This window comes from Aedes aegypti, chromosome 3 (genome assembly GCF_002204515.2).
Source record: "Aedes aegypti strain LVP_AGWG chromosome 3, AaegL5.0 Primary Assembly, whole genome shotgun sequence".
In the NCBI taxonomy this organism is placed as follows: domain Eukaryota; kingdom Metazoa; phylum Arthropoda; class Insecta; order Diptera; family Culicidae; genus Aedes; species Aedes aegypti.
Genome location: NC_035109.1, coordinates 279,943,042 through 279,965,748, shown reverse-complemented (window position 1 = coordinate 279,965,748; position 22,707 = coordinate 279,943,042). Strand labels below are relative to the sequence as shown.

At 40.7% G+C, this 22,707-nt stretch overlaps 2 protein-coding genes across 2 annotated transcripts in view; both read left to right on the top strand.

The window, feature by feature from the left end:
* Window positions 1-547: 547 nt before the first annotated feature.
* Window positions 548-22,523, top strand: LOC5577490 (protein aubergine). The gene is made up of 5 exons (XM_021851614.1): window positions 548-703; window positions 18,534-19,974; window positions 20,034-20,243; window positions 20,303-21,241; window positions 21,299-22,523. The coding sequence occupies exons 2-5, from the start codon at window positions 18,551-18,553 to the stop codon at window positions 21,561-21,563; spliced, it is 2,838 nt and encodes a 945-aa protein (XP_021707306.1). The 5' UTR covers window positions 548-703; window positions 18,534-18,550; the 3' UTR covers window positions 21,564-22,523.
* LOC5577491 (protein aubergine) overlaps window positions 1,079-22,707 on the top strand; it is a 56,227-nt gene continuing 34,598 nt past the window's right edge. The window contains exon 1 of the mRNA XM_001663359.3: window positions 1,079-1,220. The gene's annotated coding sequence lies outside the window, so the exon portion shown is untranslated. The remainder of the gene's footprint in view (window positions 1,221-22,707) is intronic.

Genomic DNA, 22,707 nt, shown 5'->3' with positions numbered 1-22,707 from the left:
TGGGGGACAGGAGGTGCTAGACCAAAATTGAATTTTGATCATATTTAGTTTAAATATGGTACAAAATACATTCATACTCTCAAATTATTATTATATCTGATCATGCTTGCGTGATCTAAATTATTTTGCCATACTCAAATTAATTACTTATTAGGCTTAAATCTAGGGCGATACGTCAAATTTTTAACAATTTTCAAACATCTCAACATTTTTGAAAAGTCATGCATATTTCAAGGATGTGTTATTCTACGCAAACATAGCTCTCCATAATAGCTTCCTTTTCTTCTAATACACCATCTTGATTGGATCATGATTTCTCATTTCTTCGACTTTGTCCGGTATTGGGTGCTGTCCGGCACTGGGGGATCTCCCCCTACTAATAAAGAAATTAAAAAAAAAAAAATATTTAAAAAATACGTATCGGCGAATCAACGAAGTAGTAAAGCGATGAATCAATGAATCAGAAAAGAGCAGGTAGCTATCCTAATCAGCAAACAAAAGCAAAAGATTACAATAATAGTCCAACAAGAAAAGTCACGCACCGAAAGCTAGTCCAGGCAGACTGTCGCAGTGACTGAAGCGAGGGCAACATGCCAGTAGAGATCGAGACGGCATCACATCGAGACTCTTCATTCAGACGGGCGGTTTTATGTTACTGTGCGAGGGAATCTGCGAGGCAAGGGAACACACCAACCATAGCGAGGTAACAAGTTCGAGTTGATGATGACCATTTTAAGGATATTTCTGGTGGATATGTTTGCTCGTGTTTATCGTTAGTGGGTGGTTGGGCGTATTGGGCATTTGAAGAGACATCGGATATTGGGGTCAGGTGATTCGAAGAGGGCAAATTTGCTCTGTAAAAAATATTTTTCTAGTAAATTTCAAAACTGTACAGTATCATGGTGAAATATAAAGTTGGAGCTTACACCATCACAAATGGAGGTGCCGATGTCGCGAACCAAAACATGGCAAAACGTGCCGATGTGTACGTGCCTAGGGGAGGGTGGTTATGTATATGTTGAGCTGGGTGGTGATATGTGTGATGATGTTGGCTCTCGATACCCGTATCGGCGACGAATGTTTTTACCTCTGGTCACAGTCTGTCGTGGACATAGTGCGGAGTAGATCTGGAGTGTATGAATTTAACCGGATTGTAGTGAAAATTCGCTGTAATTACTGTGCTGATTGATTGGAGAAACATTTTCGGGAGTCAGTCTAAGGTATTGTGCAATTTATGCAATTTTATTTGTTAGGCTAAAGGGATAGATACTTGGTGAAGAGTGATGTTATTCGGATATAGTCCTGTCGAGATCGGCAAGTCAAGATGGCGAACGTGTTTTAGGCACCATTACTAGTGTCGTCTTTATTTTGATTTCGGAGTAATTAATGGCGGCGACAAATATTGTTCTTTTGGGTAAATGTAGGGCAAAGGGTATGGTTTGTGAAAATCCAAATTGGAAATCGCAAAACTGCAGCGTGATTTAAGATATTGAATGCATTGTTGTTGTTGTAGTTTTAGTTTGATTAGCTAAACAAGAGCGATATCTTCCATTTAAAAGTATGTTTATGTTACATATTTCTTAAAACATACTTGAAAGAAAATAAACATCTAAAAGTGATGTTTATCTGGATGTTAATTATTTCAATTTATTTGAAAAATCTTCGATTCTGGAACGTATCATTTAATTGTTCTCTACACTTCATTATGGACTTTTCTTATGCGCTGATGAAGGCTTTCAGGAATGTAAGCATAGACAATTTTTCTGAGCCGCAATGAAAAGTTGAACGCAGTCGGAACAGCAAGAAGATCGACTGCAGCAAATGCTGAGTTCGAAAAAAAAAAATATACTCATTGCTCTGAAAAGCTTTGTATTAGTAAAAGGAGAATGCATACGGAACATATTGGCTGCAATACGATAACTTAGGTATAAGAAGAAGCATGTAAGAGCGTTCCGAGCATGGTGTCATATTTCGATTCCAACTCAGCGACGATAAGTAGACCGGGCATGTGCATTGGATCGAATCTACATTTGAATTCCCTTTTTACCTTACATTAACATTTTGGTAAGCTTGTGTTGCTCATTGATGAAATCATTAAAATAACATTTCACATGGCATGGCAACATTATCAGAAATTCAATCCAACCACCACTTTACTATCACATATATGTGTTCCTTGTTACTGTATGATCTACATCTACCCGATATTCAAATCCTCAAAAGTGCTACAAACTTGTCACAAACATTTCAGCGGTTTAGGTAATTTTCAGTCGCCTCACCACAAACGATTGGTTGAGAAGGCGTATACGCATCGAAAATGGTTCCATTGTATTCTGGGACCTCAAGTGTTGATACGACGACAGCGATCGTTAAAGTTAATGTGCGCATAAAATTTAGAGCCAAGTTATGCTTGGAAAGAGCTTGAATTGTTTGTTTGTTCGATGGCGGAGTCCAGATGGAATTTGTGGGGTCGATCGTTTTCCCATGTTTGCCATACTTTCAATGGTCGCTATTCACGATCCAAAATCGAGTGAGAATATTTTTTTTTAAATATTTTTGAAGTTCAAAACCTGTTCAACATTTAGAATAGAAGTAAACATTTGCGCTGATTTATATTTAAAAACCCAATTTTCATATTCTTTATCTTGAACGTATTATTAGTACCATACAACTTTTGACAGCACTGTATGCCGATTAGAGATCGTTTTGACCTCATAAAATTGATCTCTGTTCATTAAAGTACATATAAAACATAAATTTCTCTACAGTTTTTGTTCTACGAGATTCTTAACCTTATGCCTAATCATAAAAATTTATTCCTTTGCCATTTCTGAATATTATTGTAGTACATCATTTTCATATCCAAATTACAGATAAATTGTAAAAATTCGTCGGAAGTACGACATTCCTCATTTCTCGGTATTTATAGCTGCTGCCAAATGGCGCAATTGCTGACATGTTACAAAATTGAACAAAGCTTTGTTTTTTTCAATGATTGAAGCAAACATCCAGAAAATGTCATCATTGCAGTCGTGCTTCAAACAACATTCGCATTTCATGCCAAGCAATAATATATGTGATATAGCCCCGAGGTCAAGCTTCTCAACTACCGATCTTGAGGATCTTGAGCTTTTGCAGGATTTTTGCACTAAGCTCATTTTACCGGAAATCGGTGAATTTCACCGTAATCTCAACAGCTGTACAGTTCGGCGAGATAAAACACCGTAATTTCGTCGAAATTTTACGGATTCCGGTGATTTTTCACCGAATACTGTAAAAATTAACCGTACTCCGTTAATTTATTTTTTGCAATTTCTCATCGTAATAGGCTGTTTTCCATCACGCCAATCTGTCATGAAACGGCCTACTCTCCTGCACTGAAGTATGCAGTGCGCGAATAGTCATTACGCAACTGAAACCAGTGCTGTAATGATTCATTACGCAACGCTTTCTTATTACGTAACTGTTTGTAGTTGCGTAATGAATTATTACACAACAAGTTTTCAGAAATTGTTAAATGATGGTGAATGCATTCCGATATAATTTCTGATACCCTCAAGTGGTCTTCTACGAAATTGCAAAAAATGTTGTACGTAACTCGTTGCAGAACTCGATTTTTCAGTACTTGTCGTCATTATCCTACTCGGCAAGCCTCGTAGGATAAATTTACGACCCGTGTTGTAAAAATCATCTTTCTGAAATTTGTTCCGTAAACTACTATTACCGAACTGTTCAGCTGTTGAGATTTTACAGGAATCCGTAATAGTAGTCGTAAATTTATCCTACGAGGCTTGCCGAGTAGGATAATTACGACGAGTACTGTAAAAATCGAGTTCTGCAACGAGTTACGTACAACATTTTTTGCAATTTTGTAGAAGACCACTTGAGGGTATCAGAAATTATATTGGAATGCAATCACCATCATGTGCAGGACAGTAGGCCGTTTCATGACAGATTGGCGTGATGGAAAACAGCCTATTACGATGAGAAATTGCAAAAAATAATTTAAGTGTGTTGGCATTTTTCCATTTGTCAGGAAAATATGCCAACTGATAATATTTGTTAAATGATAAGCTACGTTCTAAAAGTTTCTTGATAAGGATGAAGAAAATTCCATCATCGCCAGGGCTTTTTTTCATTATTTTTTTTAATAATAGTTCTCACTTCTTCCAAAACAGTCTCCCAGGAATTTTCGAAAATGTTCTCTTGATTGAGAATGGAAGCCCTGAGTAACTTGATTTTCAATTGGACTTGTGAGTCCTAAATTGAAATTGTGCGCGCTTTCAAACTGCATAGCAAGTTTATGAGCTTTTTCGTAATTAGTGCAATTTCACCAGTGGTCCAAACCACTGATTTGGTCCAAATTTTTGAACCTATTAAAATTGAAGCTTGCACCGGTGTTGCAAATGATGTTTCAATTTTATTTTATACATGTTTTCTGGTCTATTTATTGAAACAGGCTGGCTGATCCATTTTTGGTCGGATTTGTAACAAAATTTGAGCTGTTCCAAATCTGATTTCAGAACCATTTTAGAAACGATGGAAAGCAGTTTGGAATTTCAACGGAAAGAGAAGATTTTTCAAAAATATGCTCCAGGAATTCCTACGTGGAATTGCTCCAGAAATTTCTCCAACGATTTCCTACAGGAGTTCTTTCGGGGGTTTCCAACAGGCGTTCCTCCGGGGATTTCATCGAGGAATTTCTTCAAGGATTTTTACAGAGAATTTACACAGGAATCTCCTCCAGGAGTTTTGCTGGGAACTTGCACCAGAGTTTTTTGTTCCAAGAACTCCCCCGGAGACTTCCCTCAAAAACTATTCCGGGGATTTCTCCAGGAGATTTCCAAAAGCAATTCCTCTGGGGATTTCGTCCAGTAACCCTTCTGAGGATTTCGTTTAGAAATTCATTAAGAAATTCATAGGAGGATTTTCTCCAGAAATTTTTTCGGAGACTTTTTCAGATAATTTATCCAGAGATTTCCTCCTGGAAGTTCTTTGGAGCTCCGGAGTTCTGGGGGTTCTGGGGGCCCAGATAGCCGTAGCGGTAAACGCGCAGCTATTCAGCATGACCATGCTGAGTAGACTGGCCCAGCTTAGTATGGGAGAAAAATAAAGTTGTATAATTCCACGGGGCACCCACCAGGATTATTCTTCAGGGTTAGAAGAAGACTTCCTGAAAGTTTCAGCACATTTGGTCGTTCCATGAGCTGGCGCAATTGAATTGAAGTTAATATGGGATTTTCAGCTCAAACATATAGGAAACAGCACATCATCTCCTGTTTGAATCAGGAAAATAGTTGATCGCGTTCAATTGAACCCAGAATGTCAAAAACACAACTTGATACCATAGCAAACAATATTGTAGAAGGTTGTATGATGATTAAAATTGATAAAGTTGGTGTTTTAACTATCTGAAGTAGATTTGCAATATTGCTTAGTATTCCTTTAACTAAGCTGAATGGTAGCCACTATGCGCATCATAGCCACCTATGACGCTGGGCGAGCTGCGGCACAAGGTGCATGCACATATGTAATTGTACAGGAGTGCTGATCTAAGCCTAACTTTCAACAACTGAAAGCTAAATGAAAATGAGCTTAAATCTAGATACAATCTTCTTCAACTATGTTCATTAGCGTATCAACTAGTAAATTTGTCATTCTGGGCTCAATTGAACGCGATTAACTAGTGTACGAGACGAAACAGTGACATAGGGTCAATTTGCAATATATTTGAGACGAATATTCCATACAAACTTCGAATGGAATGCGCCAGCTGGGGGAGCAATCAAATGAGTTGAAATTTTGAGAGAGCTTTTTCCTTACCCTAAGGCACATGTTTAGGGGGTGCCCCGTTGAATTTTACAACTTTTTTGTTTAAGGGCCAGTCTAATGCTGAGGGTCGTGGGTCCGAATCCCGCTGGTCGAGGATCTTTTCGTAAAGGAAATTTTCTCGATTCCCAGGGCATAGAGTTCTCCCGGAGTTCCTGTAGCAATTTCTCCGGAGTTTCACCAGAAATTCATCTGGAGTTTGTCCTGGAATTCCTTAAGAGTTCCTCCAGAATTTCTCAGTGGATTTCCAAAAGCAATTTCTGCGGGGAGTTCGTCCAGGAATTCTTCCGGGAATTTATTTCAGAGAATTCATCTGGAGATTTCCTCTAGAAATTTCTTTGAAACTTGCACTAGGAATTTCTCCGGAAATTTCCTCCGAGATGTCCCCAGGAATTCCTCCGAGAATTTCGAGGATTTTCCCGGAGATAATTCTCATGAACTACTCAGGGGATTTTCTCCAGGAATTCTTCACAGGGTTTCATCCATAATTTCCCCATAATCCCCAAGATATTCCCCAAGAACTCATTCGGAGATTTTATGCAGAAATTCTTAAGTAGATGAAAAAACCGAATTTAGTACTATACCATTTAATTACACTAGAGTTTGTATCCTTTGACAGATACGCGTATTTCTACCTCAACTGTAAGGCCGTCTTCAGTGTCGTGTACTAGACTCGACTTGAAGAAAACCATCGTATACCTAGTTTTAATATATAATGTGGAATTAAATGGTAAAGTACTAAATTCGTTTTTTCATCTACTTATAGGTATTCTACTAAACAGCTCGAAGATTTATTATCAGAAATTCTTCTCGTGATTTCGACCAGAAATTGCTCGGGGCTTATACCTCCGGGAATTTCTTCGACGAATTCCTAAAGAAACTCCTCTGGCGATTTGAACTCCTCCAGGAATTCCTCATGGGACTTTCAATAGTAATTCTTTCGTGGATTTCGTCCATGAATTGTTAAGGGGATTTACTCCAGATTTTCCAGCTTACTCCAGATTTTGTCCAGGAATTTCATCGAGAAATGTCTCCAGCATTTCCTCCACTGATTCCTCTGGAGATTTGAAGGACTCAACTGGGCCATGAGTTCCTCAGGGGAATACTAATAGCAATTCCTCCGGGGATTTTGTTCAGGACTTTCTCTGGGGATTTCATCCCGGATATTTTCTCCAGAAATTCCCTCGAGGGTTTTTTTTTCAGAGTATCCAACCAGAGATTTCCTCCAGGAATTCCTTTGGAGATTTGCACCATTAATTACTCCGGAGATCCTTTTGATTTTTTTACTAGTTCATCCAGGATTAGCTTCGCAGTTTCTCCAGGAATTCCTTTAGAGTTCCCGTATGAATTCCTCCGGACTTCCCTTAGGAATTCTTTCAGAATACTTGCCGGGAATTCCTTCAGATCTCCATCGGGAATTTCTCAAAAGTTCGTCGGAGAATTCTATAGTAGTTACTACGAGAATTTCTTCGGAGCTCCTCCGGGAACTCCTACGGTTTTTTTCATGGATTCTCAAGGAATTCTTTTAGTGTTCCTTCAGAAATTCCTCGGATTTCCTCCATAAATTTCTAGGAGCTCCTCCAGGAATTTCTTTGGAGATCCTCCAGGATTTACTCCAGAGTTTCGGTAGTTCCTTTAGGATTTTTTACGGAGTTTATCGGAGTTAATCGCTTTCCTCTGGAATTCCTCTAATATTTGCTTCGAATTAACTGCAGGAATTATTTTGGAGGCCCTCCAAAAATTTCTTCAGGGTTCCTCATGAAATTTCTTTGGAGTTCCCCATTGAATTGTTTTGAAATTTCTCCGGAAGTTCCTTCAGATTTGATCCGGGAATTCCTTCGAATTTCCTCTATATTGCCTGTTGGATTTTTTTTTTCGGAATTTCTACAGGTATTCTTCACAGTTCCTCTAGTAGTTCTTTGGAAATTCCCCGGAATTCCACTACGAATTCTCCTAGAGTTACTTCGGGAAATTCTATGCATTTCCTGCGGGAAATCCTCCAAAGTTCCAAAGTTCCAAAATTTCTCAAGGGTTTCTCGGTGAATTCCTCTAGACGTTCTCCGTTAATTCCTCCAGTATTCCTCGTGTAATTCCTCTGGAGTTTTTTTTAGGATTTTTTTTAAGTTCCTTCTCTGGGGATTTCATTATGATGTTCTTCAGGGCATTTTCTCCAGGAATTCCTTAACGGATTTTTAAGAGAATTTACCTGGGAATTTCCTCCACGAATTTATCCGGAGATTTGCACCAGGAATTTCTTCGGGGGTTTACTCCAGAAATTCCTACGAGATTGTCTCCAGAAATTCCTACTGGATTTTTTTTTCCAAGATTTCCTCGGGTATTTGCACCAAGAACTTCTCCTGCGATTTTCTCCAAGAATTCTTCAGGAGATTTCCAATAACCATTCCTCCAGGAATTCATTAATAAATTCCAAAAATATATCCAGAGATTTCCTCCAGGTATTTCTCTGGGGATTTGAACCAGAAATTTCTCCGGAGATTTCCTTCAGGCATTCCTCCGTTGATTTTCGTCAGGGACTTCCTCAGGATATCTTCACCAGGGATTTCCTCCAATTCTTTCGGGGACCTCCGGGGATTGAATTGAGGAATTCCTAGGGGGATTTTCTCCAGAAATTCCATCGGGATGTTTTCAGAGAATTCATCCGGAGTTTTTCTCCAGGAATTCCAGCTGAGGATTTATCCCAGGAATTTCTCCGGGGATCGAAACCCTGGAGAAACTCCTGATAACATTCCTAGAAGAAATCCTGATGTGATCCCTGAAGGAATTTCTGATGTAATCCCTGGAGGATCTCCTGATGAAATCTCTAGATTCCTGATAGTATATCTGGCGAAACTCCTTATAAAATCCCAAGAATAAACCCTGATCGGATTCCTTGAGGAACCCCTGATATCTCTAGAGGAATTTGGATAAACTGCTTTTGTAATCCCTAGATAAACTTCTGATGTAATCCCTAGAGGAACTCTTATTGGAATCCCTGGAGGAACTCCTGATGGAAGCTCTGGAGAAATTCCAGGTGGAATCTCTTAGGGAACTCTTGATAGAAACCCTGAAGGAACTCCTGATGAAATTCCCAGAAGAACTTTGATGAAAGTCCTAAAGGTACTCCTGATAGAATCCCTGTAGAAACTCCTGATGGAATCCGTAGAGGAAATCCTGATGGAATCTTTAAAGGAATTCCTAAAGATATTCTTGAAGAAACTTTTGATGAAATCATTGGCGTCGCTAGAAGAACTCCTGATTGAATCCCTAAGAGAACTCTTGATAAAATCTCTGGAGAAATTCTAGGTAGAATTTCTGAAGGAACTCCTGACAGAATCCATGGAGAAACTTTCGATGGAATCCTCTGACGGAATTCCAGGTGGAATCTCTGAAGCAACTTCTGACGGAATCCCTGAAGAAACTTCTGATGTAATCCCTGGAGGAATTTCTGATGAAATCTCAAGATTTCTGATATAATGCCAGGCGGAACTCCAGAACAAACTCTGATCGAATTTCTTGAAGAACCCCTGATATAATCTCAAGTGGAATTCCAGGTGCAATCTCCAAAGGAACTCCTGATGGAATCACTGGATGAACTGCTGATGTAGTTCTAAAAACTTCTGATAATCCTTGGAGGAACTCTTATTGGAATCCCTGGAGGACTTCGAATGCAATACCTGAAGGAACTCCTGATGGAAATTTTGGAGGAATTCCAGGTGGAATTTCTGAAGGAACTAGTGATAGAATCCCTGGAGGAACTCTGGAAGAACTCTGATGAAGTCCTAAAGGTACTACCGATAGAACCCCTATAGCAGCTTCTGATGGAACCCATGGAGGAACTCCTGATAAAATCATTAAAGGAATTCCTAAAGATATTCTTGAAGAAACTTCAACTCCTGATGTAATACCTGGAGGAACTTCTGATGTAATCCCTGGAGGATCTCCTGATGAAATCTCTGGATTCCTGATAATATGCTTGGCGGAACTCCTTATAAAATTCCAAGAACAAACCCTGATCGAATTCCTTGAGGTACCCCTGATATAATCTTTAGTGAACCCCTGATGTAATCACTGGATGAACTGGTGATGTAATCCCTAAAAATACTTCTGATGTAATTTCTGGAGGAACTCTCATTGGAATCCCTGAAGGCACTCCTGATGGCATCTCTGGAGAAATTCTAGGTGGAATCTCTGAGGGAACTCTAGATAGAATTCCTGGAGGAACTCCTGATGAAATTCCCAGATGAACTCTGATGGAAGTCCTAAAGGTACTCCTGATAGAATCCCTATAGAAACTCCTGATAGAATCCCTACAGGAACTGCTGATGATTTTTTTAAAGGAATTCCTAAAGATATTCTTGAAGAAACTTCTGATGTAATCTCAAACATATAGGAAACAGCACATCATCTCCTGTTTGAATCAGGAAAATAGTTGATCGCGTTCAATTGAACCCAGAATGTCAAAAACACAACTTGATACCATAGCAAACAATATTGTAGAAGGTTGTATGATGATTAAAATTGATAAAGTTGGTGTTTTAACTATCTGAAGTAGATTTGCAATATTGCTTAGTATTCCTTTAACTAAGCTGAATGGTAGCCACTATGCGCATCATAGCCACCTATGACGCTGGGCGAGCTGCGGCACAAGGTGCATGCACATATGTAATTGTACAGGAGTGCTGATCTAAGCCTAACTTTCAACAACTGAAAGCTAAATGAAAATGAGCTTAAATCTAGATACAATCTTCTTCAACTATGTTCATTAGCGTATCAACTAGTAAATTTGTCATTCTGGGCTCAATTGAACGCGATTAACTAGTGTACGAGACGAAACAGTGACATAGGGTCAATTTGCAATATATTTGAGACGAATATTCCATACAAACTTCGAATGGAATGCGCCAGCTGGGGGAGCAATCAAATGAGTTGAAATTTTGAGAGAGCTTTTTCCTTACCCTAAGGCACATGTTTAGGGGGTGCCCCGTTGAATTTTACAACTTTTTTGTTTAAGGGCCAGTCTAATGCTGAGGGTCGTGGGTCCGAATCCCGCTGGTCGAGGATCTTTTCGTAAAGGAAATTTTCTCGATTCCCAGGGCATAGAGTTCTCCCGGAGTTCCTGTAGCAATTTCTCCGGAGTTTCACCAGAAATTCATCTGGAGTTTGTCCTGGAATTCCTTAAGAGTTCCTCCAGAATTTCTCAGTGGATTTCCAAAAGCAATTTCTGCGGGGAGTTCGTCCAGGAATTCTTCCGGGAATTTATTTCAGAGAATTCATCTGGAGATTTCCTCTAGAAATTTCTTTGAAACTTGCACTAGGAATTTCTCCGGAAATTTCCTCCGAGATGTCCCCAGGAATTCCTCCGAGAATTTCGAGGATTTTCCCGGAGATAATTCTCATGAACTACTCAGGGGATTTTCTCCAGGAATTCTTCACAGGGTTTCATCCATAATTTCCCCATAATCCCCAAGATATTCCCCAAGAACTCATTCGGAGATTTTATGCAGAAATTCTTAAGTAGATGAAAAAACCGAATTTAGTACTATACCATTTAATTACACTAGAGTTTGTATCCTTTGACAGATACGCGTATTTCTACCTCAACTGTAAGGCCGTCTTCAGTGTCGTGTACTAGACTCGACTTGAAGAAAACCATCGTATACCTAGTTTTAATATATAATGTGGAATTAAATGGTAAAGTACTAAATTCGTTTTTTCATCTACTTATAGGTATTCTACTAAACAGCTCGAAGATTTATTATCAGAAATTCTTCTCGTGATTTCGACCAGAAATTGCTCGGGGCTTATACCTCCGGGAATTTCTTCGACGAATTCCTAAAGAAACTCCTCTGGCGATTTGAACTCCTCCAGGAATTCCTCATGGGACTTTCAATAGTAATTCTTTCGTGGATTTCGTCCATGAATTGTTAAGGGGATTTACTCCAGATTTTCCAGCTTACTCCAGATTTTGTCCAGGAATTTCATCGAGAAATGTCTCCAGCATTTCCTCCACTGATTCCTCTGGAGATTTGAAGGACTCAACTGGGCCATGAGTTCCTCAGGGGAATACTAATAGCAATTCCTCCGGGGATTTTGTTCAGGACTTTCTCTGGGGATTTCATCCCGGATATTTTCTCCAGAAATTCCCTCGAGGGTTTTTTTTTCAGAGTATCCAACCAGAGATTTCCTCCAGGAATTCCTTTGGAGATTTGCACCATTAATTACTCCGGAGATCCTTTTGATTTTTTTACTAGTTCATCCAGGATTAGCTTCGCAGTTTCTCCAGGAATTCCTTTAGAGTTCCCGTATGAATTCCTCCGGACTTCCCTTAGGAATTCTTTCAGAATACTTGCCGGGAATTCCTTCAGATCTCCATCGGGAATTTCTCAAAAGTTCGTCGGAGAATTCTATAGTAGTTACTACGAGAATTTCTTCGGAGCTCCTCCGGGAACTCCTACGGTTTTTTTCATGGATTCTCAAGGAATTCTTTTAGTGTTCCTTCAGAAATTCCTCGGATTTCCTCCATAAATTTCTAGGAGCTCCTCCAGGAATTTCTTTGGAGATCCTCCAGGATTTACTCCAGAGTTTCGGTAGTTCCTTTAGGATTTTTTACGGAGTTTATCGGAGTTAATCGCTTTCCTCTGGAATTCCTCTAATATTTGCTTCGAATTAACTGCAGGAATTATTTTGGAGGCCCTCCAAAAATTTCTTCAGGGTTCCTCATGAAATTTCTTTGGAGTTCCCCATTGAATTGTTTTGAAATTTCTCCGGAAGTTCCTTCAGATTTGATCCGGGAATTCCTTCGAATTTCCTCTATATTGCCTGTTGGATTTTTTTTTTCGGAATTTCTACAGGTATTCTTCACAGTTCCTCTAGTAGTTCTTTGGAAATTCCCCGGAATTCCACTACGAATTCTCCTAGAGTTACTTCGGGAAATTCTATGCATTTCCTGCGGGAAATCCTCCAAAGTTCCAAAGTTCCAAAATTTCTCAAGGGTTTCTCGGTGAATTCCTCTAGACGTTCTCCGTTAATTCCTCCAGTATTCCTCGTGTAATTCCTCTGGAGTTTTTTTTAGGATTTTTTTTAAGTTCCTTCTCTGGGGATTTCATTATGATGTTCTTCAGGGCATTTTCTCCAGGAATTCCTTAACGGATTTTTAAGAGAATTTACCTGGGAATTTCCTCCACGAATTTATCCGGAGATTTGCACCAGGAATTTCTTCGGGGGTTTACTCCAGAAATTCCTACGAGATTGTCTCCAGAAATTCCTACTGGATTTTTTTTTTCCAAGATTTCCTCGGGTATTTGCACCAAGAACTTCTCCTGCGATTTTCTCCAAGAATTCTTCAGGAGATTTCCAATAACCATTCCTCCAGGAATTCATTAATAAATTCCAAAAATATATCCAGAGATTTCCTCCAGGTATTTCTCTGGGGATTTGAACCAGAAATTTCTCCGGAGATTTCCTTCAGGCATTCCTCCGTTGATTTTCGTCAGGGACTTCCTCAGGATATCTTCACCAGGGATTTCCTCCAATTCTTTCGGGGACCTCCGGGGATTGAATTGAGGAATTCCTAGGGGGATTTTCTCCAGAAATTCCATCGGGATGTTTTCAGAGAATTCATCCGGAGTTTTTCTCCAGGAATTCCAGCTGAGGATTTATCCCAGGAATTTCTCCGGGGATCGAAACCCTGGAGAAACTCCTGATAACATTCCTAGAAGAAATCCTGATGTGATCCCTGAAGGAATTTCTGATGTAATCCCTGGAGGATCTCCTGATGAAATCTCTAGATTCCTGATAGTATATCTGGCGAAACTCCTTATAAAATCCCAAGAATAAACCCTGATCGGATTCCTTGAGGAACCCCTGATATCTCTAGAGGAATTTGGATAAACTGCTTTTGTAATCCCTAGATAAACTTCTGATGTAATCCCTAGAGGAACTCTTATTGGAATCCCTGGAGGAACTCCTGATGGAAGCTCTGGAGAAATTCCAGGTGGAATCTCTTAGGGAACTCTTGATAGAAACCCTGAAGGAACTCCTGATGAAATTCCCAGAAGAACTTTGATGAAAGTCCTAAAGGTACTCCTGATAGAATCCCTGTAGAAACTCCTGATGGAATCCGTAGAGGAAATCCTGATGGAATCTTTAAAGGAATTCCTAAAGATATTCTTGAAGAAACTTTTGATGAAATCATTGGCGTCGCTAGAAGAACTCCTGATTGAATCCCTAAGAGAACTCTTGATAAAATCTCTGGAGAAATTCTAGGTAGAATTTCTGAAGGAACTCCTGACAGAATCCATGGAGAAACTTTCGATGGAATCCTCTGACGGAATTCCAGGTGGAATCTCTGAAGCAACTTCTGACGGAATCCCTGAAGAAACTTCTGATGTAATCCCTGGAGGAATTTCTGATGAAATCTCAAGATTTCTGATATAATGCCAGGCGGAACTCCAGAACAAACTCTGATCGAATTTCTTGAAGAACCCCTGATATAATCTCAAGTGGAATTCCAGGTGCAATCTCCAAAGGAACTCCTGATGGAATCACTGGATGAACTGCTGATGTAGTTCTAAAAACTTCTGATAATCCTTGGAGGAGCTCTTATTGGAATCCCTGGAGGACTTCGAATGCAATACCTGAAGGAACTCCTGATGGAAATTTTGGAGGAATTCCAGGTGGAATTTCTGAAGGAACTAGTGATAGAATCCCTGGAGGAACTCTGGAAGAACTCTGATGAAGTCCTAAAGGTACTACCGATAGAACCCCTATAGCAGCTTCTGATGGAACCCATGGAGGAACTCCTGATAAAATCATTAAAGGAATTCCTAAAGATATTCTTGAAGAAACTTCAACTCCTGATGTAATACCTGGAGGAACTTCTGATGTAATCCCTGGAGGATCTCCTGATGAAATCTCTGGATTCCTGATAATATGCTTGGCGGAACTCCTTATAAAATTCCAAGAACAAACCCTGATCGAATTCCTTGAGGTACCCCTGATATAATCTTTAGTGAACCCCTGATGTAATCACTGGATGAACTGGTGATGTAATCCCTAAAAATACTTCTGATGTAATTTCTGGAGGAACTCTCATTGGAATCCCTGAAGGCACTCCTGATGGCATCTCTGGAGAAATTCTAGGTGGAATCTCTGAGGGAACTCTAGATAGAATTCCTGGAGGAACTCCTGATGAAATTCCCAGATGAACTCTGATGGAAGTCCTAAAGGTACTCCTGATAGAATCCCTATAGAAACTCCTGATAGAATCCCTACAGGAACTGCTGATGATTTTTTTAAAGGAATTCCTAAAGATATTCTTGAAGAAACTTCTGATGTAATCATTGGAGTCCCTAGAAGATCTCTTGATTAAATCCATAGAGGAACTCTTGATAAAATCCCTGAAGAAAATTCCAGGTGTAATTTCTGAAAGAACTCCTGATGAAATCCCTAGAGGAAGTCCTGATAGAATCCTCTGCAGGAATTCCAGGTGGAATCTCTGAAGCAACTCTTGATGGGATCCCTGGAGAACCCTCTGATTGAATTGCTAGAGGAACTCCTGATTGGGGCCCAGATAGCCGTAGCGGTAAACGCGCAGCTATTCAGCAAGACCAAGCTGAGGGTCGTGGGATCGAATCCCACCGGTCGAGGATCTTTTCGGGTTGGAAATTTTCTCGACTTCCCAGGGCATAAAGTATCATCGTACCTGCCACACGATATACGCATGCAAAAATGGTCATAGGCATAGTAAGCTCTCGGTTAATAACTGTGGAAGTGCTCATAAGAACACTAAGCTGAGAAGCAAGCTCTGTCCCAGTGGGGACGTAACGCCAGAAAGAAGAAGAAGGAACTCCTGATGGAATCCTTAAAGGAGTTTCAGGTGGAATCCCTGAAGAAACTTCTGATGGAATTCCGAGAGCAATAGGGTCCTAAAACTTTGTTCCAATATTAATGCCAAACGCTTAAGTTTAAACCAAAAATACATGTTTACTCAATTATTTAATGTTCTTTGTTTGTTTATGTCCAAAATAACATTTTTTTTTCTCTTATTTTGTCACACTCTTTGGCTTAAATTCAAATTTTGGGTGTATTTTGTTTTCCGTGCCCCTTCCGAAATGTCAGATAGGAACGACCCCAGTGTTAAAACTAAAATCCTTGTGATGTTTTTGTCGACTAAGCGAACGTCAAACATGATCAAAAGTGTCAAGGTTCACTTATGGACCCAATTTTTAAATTAAAGTTTAAATATGGTATACACGTTATTTGAACGGAAAAAATTGCTAAGGTAGTTGCAGTAACATGCTCTTTCGTGTTATTAAATAAAAACAAGATTTCATCAAACATTTTAGGACCCTATTCTAGATACAATCCTTGAAGGAACTCCTGATGGAATTCCTAAAAGAACTCCTGATGTAATCCCCAGAAGAACTCCTGATGTAATCTTCAGAAGAACTTCTGATGTAATCTCTGGAGGAGCTCTAGATGAAATCTCTTAAGGCACTTCTGATGTAATCTCAAGGGGATTTCCTGATGGGATCCTTATAGGAACATTTATTGGAATTACTGAAGGAATTCATGATAAGATGCCTGTAGGAATTCCTGATGGAATTTCTGGAAGAACTCCTTATGAAATCCCTGAGGTACTGATGATACAATCCCTGGAGGAGCTTCTTATGATATCCGTAGAAGAGATCCTGATTGAATTCCTTAAAGAAATCCTGATGTAATATCTTGATAACGTCCTGATTCTATTACGAAACTCCTGATCCTGATGTTTTGTGGGCAGAACACTATCCAGGGGGTGGAGTCAATGTTGGTCGAACAGTCTGAGTCGTCTATGAGCTTCATAAGGAAGACCCCACTGCTTCATATTTAAGTTAAAATCCAACGCGAGCTACGGAACGGTTTACTCAGATTTACCTTGCGTGCTAATATAGTGCTATTATATAGCTTACATGTCCTATATCAGCCGTATAATAGCCCTAAAGGACTCGGCACACAATGAGACACACAAAAATTTATTTTGAATCGGATACTTCTCAAATTTTCAGGGATTGAATGACTATATATTAGCTATGTTTTGGCATAATTTATTTATTGATTTTTTTTTCTCCCAAGCTGAATGCTCGTTCATTTCTATTAACACTGCTCATGAGATCTTTGGGGGAGGCTTTGACCATCTTTTTTACACTATTTCTGCCAGTTTTTCTTCGAAGCTTTATCGGTTTTGAATGTTTTTCCGCTTTTCTTCATTATCGCAAAAAACTTTTCGATCGGACGAAATTCTGGGGTATTTGGCGGGTTCGCCTCCTTCGGGGCCACATTAACGCCCTTTGCTTCGTACCAATCCATTAAAGGCTTGGCCTAATGACACGAAGCGAGATCCGGCCTGAACAGCGCGGGACCACGGTGAGAGCGGAGGAACGGCAGCAAGCGTTTCTGCAATGTAATGAACGGCTTGCTGTACCGTCCTCCTGCCAAAACAGGTACTACTTCGCGAATTTGTCCATCTTTCTCTTCCGGAACCTCTATGCGGGACGTACCGACAAAAACTCGAGACCGGGGATTTGTTTGGTGTCCACCTTGATGTATGTCTCGTCGTCCATGACGAGACAGCCTGGCATGACCAGCCACTCACGGTACGCCTTCCGCGCACACTAGTTGGCCACCGTGTTTTGCTTGTCAGTCCGGTTTGCCGCCTTCTTGACTTTGAAAACACGTAGTCCAGCCGGCTTCATGGTCTGCTGGATGAATCACTTCGACGGATTGACCTTTTTGGCCACGTCTCGGGTGGAAAGGTTTGGGTTATTCTTAAAGTACTGCCTTATCTTCCGTGCCTTTTCTGGGTATTCCGTTTTCGGTTTTCGGCCACTTCCAGCGCGCCGCTTGATGGTCTTTGTCTGTTGGAACATCATTACAACGCGGGATACGTTAGAATGGTGGATTCCAAGCCTCTTGCCGATCCATCTGTGCGACTGACCGATCACCGCGCCCAAGTTTTGCTGGCGTAGCTCTTCTGGTTTCTTGCTACTTGACAGATCGCGATAAAACCCCATTAAACATTTTGACAGTTAACAGCCGACTAAATTGGTCGATTGTTGCACCGACGCTTATGGAAGTTTAACACAGCGATCAACTGACTAATCACCAGATTAAATCGGGTGGCCGACGAAATCTGGTGTTTAGTAGGTCAACTTGCTTGGATTTTACTTAAAATACCGATTTATCCACCTATTTAGTAGGATTACGTCGGCCCACCCTATCAAATCGGGTGATATTCGGTTGATCCCTGTGTTAATCTTCCATAAGCGTCGGTGCAACAATCGACCGATTTTTCAACAAATTTAGTCGGCTGTTGAACTGTCAAATGTTTAATGGGGAATTTTGCACACGTAAACATAACACTCTAAACCAGTATTACTCAAAATGTCATAAATTTTTACCCACGCGATAAAATGTTACACCTAAAACGAAGTGTCGCATTTTTTTCGAGTCCAATCTCCAAAGTCCAAAAAAAAAAACGAATTGGCGGACTAGTGGTTACTTGAGCCATCACATTGCTTTATGCAGCTCAAATACTGTGTGAAATGTGTGTCAATAAGGCTAGGTAAGTTTTTACACCCCGAATGGTAAACACGAGCAAACAATCCACTACTATACGCGGTATATGCGGGGCAATAAATTTCATCAATGAAACTATGTTTTAGAACGGGCGGATTTAAATATGGCGGATAGACAGCAAGGAGGACAGCGTGGAGGTCGCGGTCGTGGTCACGGAGGCGGTGGTCGAGGTGGCGGAGGCGGTGGTCGAGGTGGCGGAGGTGGTGATCGTGGAGGCGGCGGGGGCTTCAACCAACATGGAGGTGGCGGTGGTGGTGGCCGCGGTGGTGGATATGGCGGAAATGGTGGAAATGGCGGCGATCTTAACAGAGGCCATACATCGGGTCAAAATTGGCCTTCGTTGGGACAGCAACAGCCGCAGCAACAATTTCAAGGTTGGAAGCAACCCCAGCAAAAACCACCGCAGCAACCGCAACAGCCAGCGCCTGTACAACAACAACCACAACAACAACCGCAACAACAACCACAACACCAACCTCAGAAGCAACAACCTCAACAACAACCCCCACCGCAAACCGAATCAACCGGTGCTGTACAGCGTAGGGGTGCCACTGGCGGAGAAGCACCTGGCCGCGGAGGTGTACGCAATCAGCGTGTGCTGCAGGATATCGTCCGATCGCGGCCGTTGGACAGCAAAGTGGTGAAACAAGGAAAAACTGGAACTCCCATCATGCTGAAAACGAATTACTTCCGTGTTCAACGGAGGGACGATGAAGCAATTTTCCAGTATCGCGTTGATTTCAATCCTTCGGTGGAGAGCATCAAGTTGATGCATTCTATTATACAAAATCTGAAGGGCACCATTGGTGGATATATTTTCGACGGAACGCAACTGTTCACCAGACATAAATTGCGATCTGAAGAAGTTGAAATAACCACCAAAGAGTCCACTACTGGAAATGATTACATTGTGAAGCTGCGAAAAGTCGGCGTAGTAGATGGCACGAATGAGATGGCGTTTGTGATCTTCAATCTGATCAATAGAAGGGCGATGGCCGGTCTGAAGCTACAGATGATCGGACGTAATTACTTTGATCCTGTGGCGAAGGTCGCCATCAGTCAATACGGCATCGAGTTGTACCCTGGATACGTGACGAGCATTCGCCAACATGAACAAGATGTTCTGATGTGTGCAGAGATAACTCATCGTGTGATGCGTACGGATACGTGTTATACGATGTTCAAACAATGCGCTAACCAGGGCGGAAATTGGAGAGATAACTATAAACGTGCGATTTTGGGATCGGTCGTAATGGCTACCTATGGTAGGAACAATACGTACACAATCGCCGATGTGGAGTTCAACACAAGTCCAGAGAGCGCATTCGATGCAGCTGGTACACGGGTTACGTTTATGCAGTACTATAAGGATCGGTACAACATTACAATTCGCGATCCCCGTCAGCCTATGCTGGTGTCTCGTGCTAAGCAGAGGGATATTCGAGCTGGAAAGTCGGAGCTAATCTATCTTGTTCCGGAACTTGTTCGAGCTACTGGCATTACCGACGAAATGCGGAAGAACTTCAAGTAGGTTACCCAAGATTGATGGACACGAGATAAATACATCATTTGTTCAATATTTTTAGTCTGATGCGAACGCTTGCTGATCATACTCGATTGACGCCGGATAAACGTATACAGCGCTTGGAGCATTTTAACCTTCGATTACAACAGTCGAAGGAAAGCTCTGAAATCTTCCAGTTTTGGAAGACAGAGTTGGATCGACGCCTAGTCGAGGTGCCGGCAAGAGTGCTTAGACCAGAAGAAATCTTTTTCCATCCTTCGCAAGAAAATTAGTGCGTATTGCTTTAAATTTTGGGTTTAAGAGGAATTTAAAATATGTATTTTTTTTTAGCAAAGTGACGGCAGGAGACGTAGCCGATTGGCAAATGGCCTTCAGAAACAATCCAATGTATATCTCGATTCCGTTGGTCAACTGGTACTTTATTGTGCCGGCAGGATCGGAGAAGCTTATGGTTGATTTTATGCAGTGTCTGAAGCAGGCTGCCAGAGGGATGCGTTTCCAAATTGAGGATCCCAACAGAGTTGTCATCCAGAATGATTCACCGGCAGTTTATGTCGAAAGCTTAAACCAAGTGGTCCAGCGCGATCCTCAGTTGGTTATGTGTCTGGTGAGCAATGACAAGGCTGATCGTTATGCGGCTATCAAGAAGAAGAGTTGCGTCGATAGAGCAGTAGCAACCCAGGTCATTAAAGCCAGAACCATCACACCGAAGGGTGGAAATGTACGAACTCTCATGTCTGTGGCGACAAAGGTTGCCATCCAATTGAACTGCAAACTGGGTGGAATTCCTTGGGTATTGAAGAATCCTCTAACATCGGTAATGGTAATCGGGTTCGACGTTTGCCACGATACACGCGACAAGTCTAAATCGTTCGGAGCGATGGTTGCGTCAATGTATGGCGGTGGATGTAAGCATCCGAAATTTTTTTCGACCGTTAATCCCCATACAAGTGGAGAAGAATTGTCTAACTTCATGGCACAGAATGTAATCAAAGCTTTACATTCATATCGGAATGAGTTTGCTGGAACGCTACCTCAGCGTATCATCGTGTACCGTGATGGCGTTGGCGAAGGTCAACTACAATACGTGTACCAACACGAAATCACTGCTATGAAGGAAAAATTGAATATTGCCTTCAAAGATCAACCAAATGCTTCCAGACTGACGTTCTGTGTGGTGAGCAAAAGAATTAACACCCGTTTGTTCCAAGGCGGCCAAAACCCACTGCCCGGAACAATTGTCGATGATGTCATAACTCTGCCAGAAAGGTGAATTATTCGCCACTCATTCATCAAAAATTATATTAACCATCACCTCATTTTCAGGAATGATTTCTTCCTTGTTTCTCAAAGCGTTCGCCAGGGAACTGTGTCCCCGACCAGTTACAATATTCTTAGAGATGAATCCGGTCTGACTGCTGACCAGCTACAACTCTACACCTACAAGCAGACCCATCTTTACTACAACTGGTCCGGTACCGTGGGAGTTCCAGCAGTTTGCCAATACGCCCATAAGTTAGCCTTCTTGGCTGGTCAACATCTGCATCAGGCTCCCAACAATTTGCTGGAAAAGAAACTCTATTATCTGTAAACGTAATGTTGCTGTTTCGAATGTAAGCTCAAGAGATCAAACGCGAATGTTTGATGTAAAGGAGCTTTTCTTAGAATTTGGCTGTGCTTTCTAATGAGCTTGGCAAGTGTTGTGAAGAAAAACTTGAGATTTATTGACATATTTCATAAAGAATAAAAAATAACATAGTACAAAATGGATGTGCTGCTTTACCCCGAATGTTAGTTTACAAACGTCAGTTTCTCGATTTTATCTTCCCAGAAGTGTCCATTGTTCCAATTTTTTTTTTCAATTTTATTAGAGAGGTTTTAATAATCTCGTGATCATTCACCTCTAATTGTTCCAAATCTTTTCGTAATAGAAATTTCCTTTACTTTCCTGGGTATAGAGTTTCATAGTACCTGTCACATGATATACGAATGCAAAAATGGCAACTTAGGCAAAACAAGCTCTCAGTAAATAGCTGTGGAAGTGCTTTAGAACACTCAGCAGAGAAATAGGCTCCGTCCCAGTTGGAACGTACTATCGATAAGAGAAAATCTTGTAGTGTTTCGCGCACCATATTTTAAGTTCAGTCAGCACTGTCTAGTTTTCCTTCCTAGACATCACCCCATTTAACATTGCGTGATGCACTTCTAAGAGTCAAGAAATATGAATTGAAAAAAAAAAATCGAGTACATTTTCTTATTCTATATTCTGAAACTTGCTCAAAATGTCGAGAAAAGGGAAAGTTCACTTTGGCAAAATGTATGAAAATAATTCTACAATCACGCTTTAATTCAACCGGAGGTCTCACATCCAGTAGAAAACAAATAACCTGTTCAGGTTCATTAGATTGCATTGCCGAGTTTATCATTTCCATTTCAGAAGGTAGAAGTATGTCGAACAAAAATCAAAGCTTTTGTTTTACGAATAGATTTGTGATTAGCTATAAAAATGTTCGTAATATTTTCAAAGATTCAATAAAAAATTTATATCTTACTTATTTCTAAACTCATTTCAAACCCTGTCATGCATAACCGCTAATCCTCTAATCCTAAACAACATCCTAGGTAAGTATTAAAACTTATGCAGTTTTAATGCTCTTCGGAATTGATGTGACACTGCCCATAACTGCATATTTGTGATGAACTGAATCTGCCCATAAATGCATAACAGTCCCACG

Excerpts from the sequence above, each read along its gene's own strand:
- LOC5577490 (XM_021851614.1), top strand. The coding sequence starts at position 18,551 with ATGGCGGATAGACAGCAAGGAGGACAGCGTGGAGGTCGCGGTCGTGGT. Across the intron at positions 20,244-20,302 it reads CATCCTTCGCAAGAAAATTA|CAAAGTGACGGCAGGAGACG; the intron begins GTGCGTATTGCT and ends ATTTTTTTTTAG. Across the intron at positions 21,242-21,298 it reads GTCATAACTCTGCCAGAAAG|GAATGATTTCTTCCTTGTTT; the intron begins GTGAATTATTCG and ends CCTCATTTTCAG.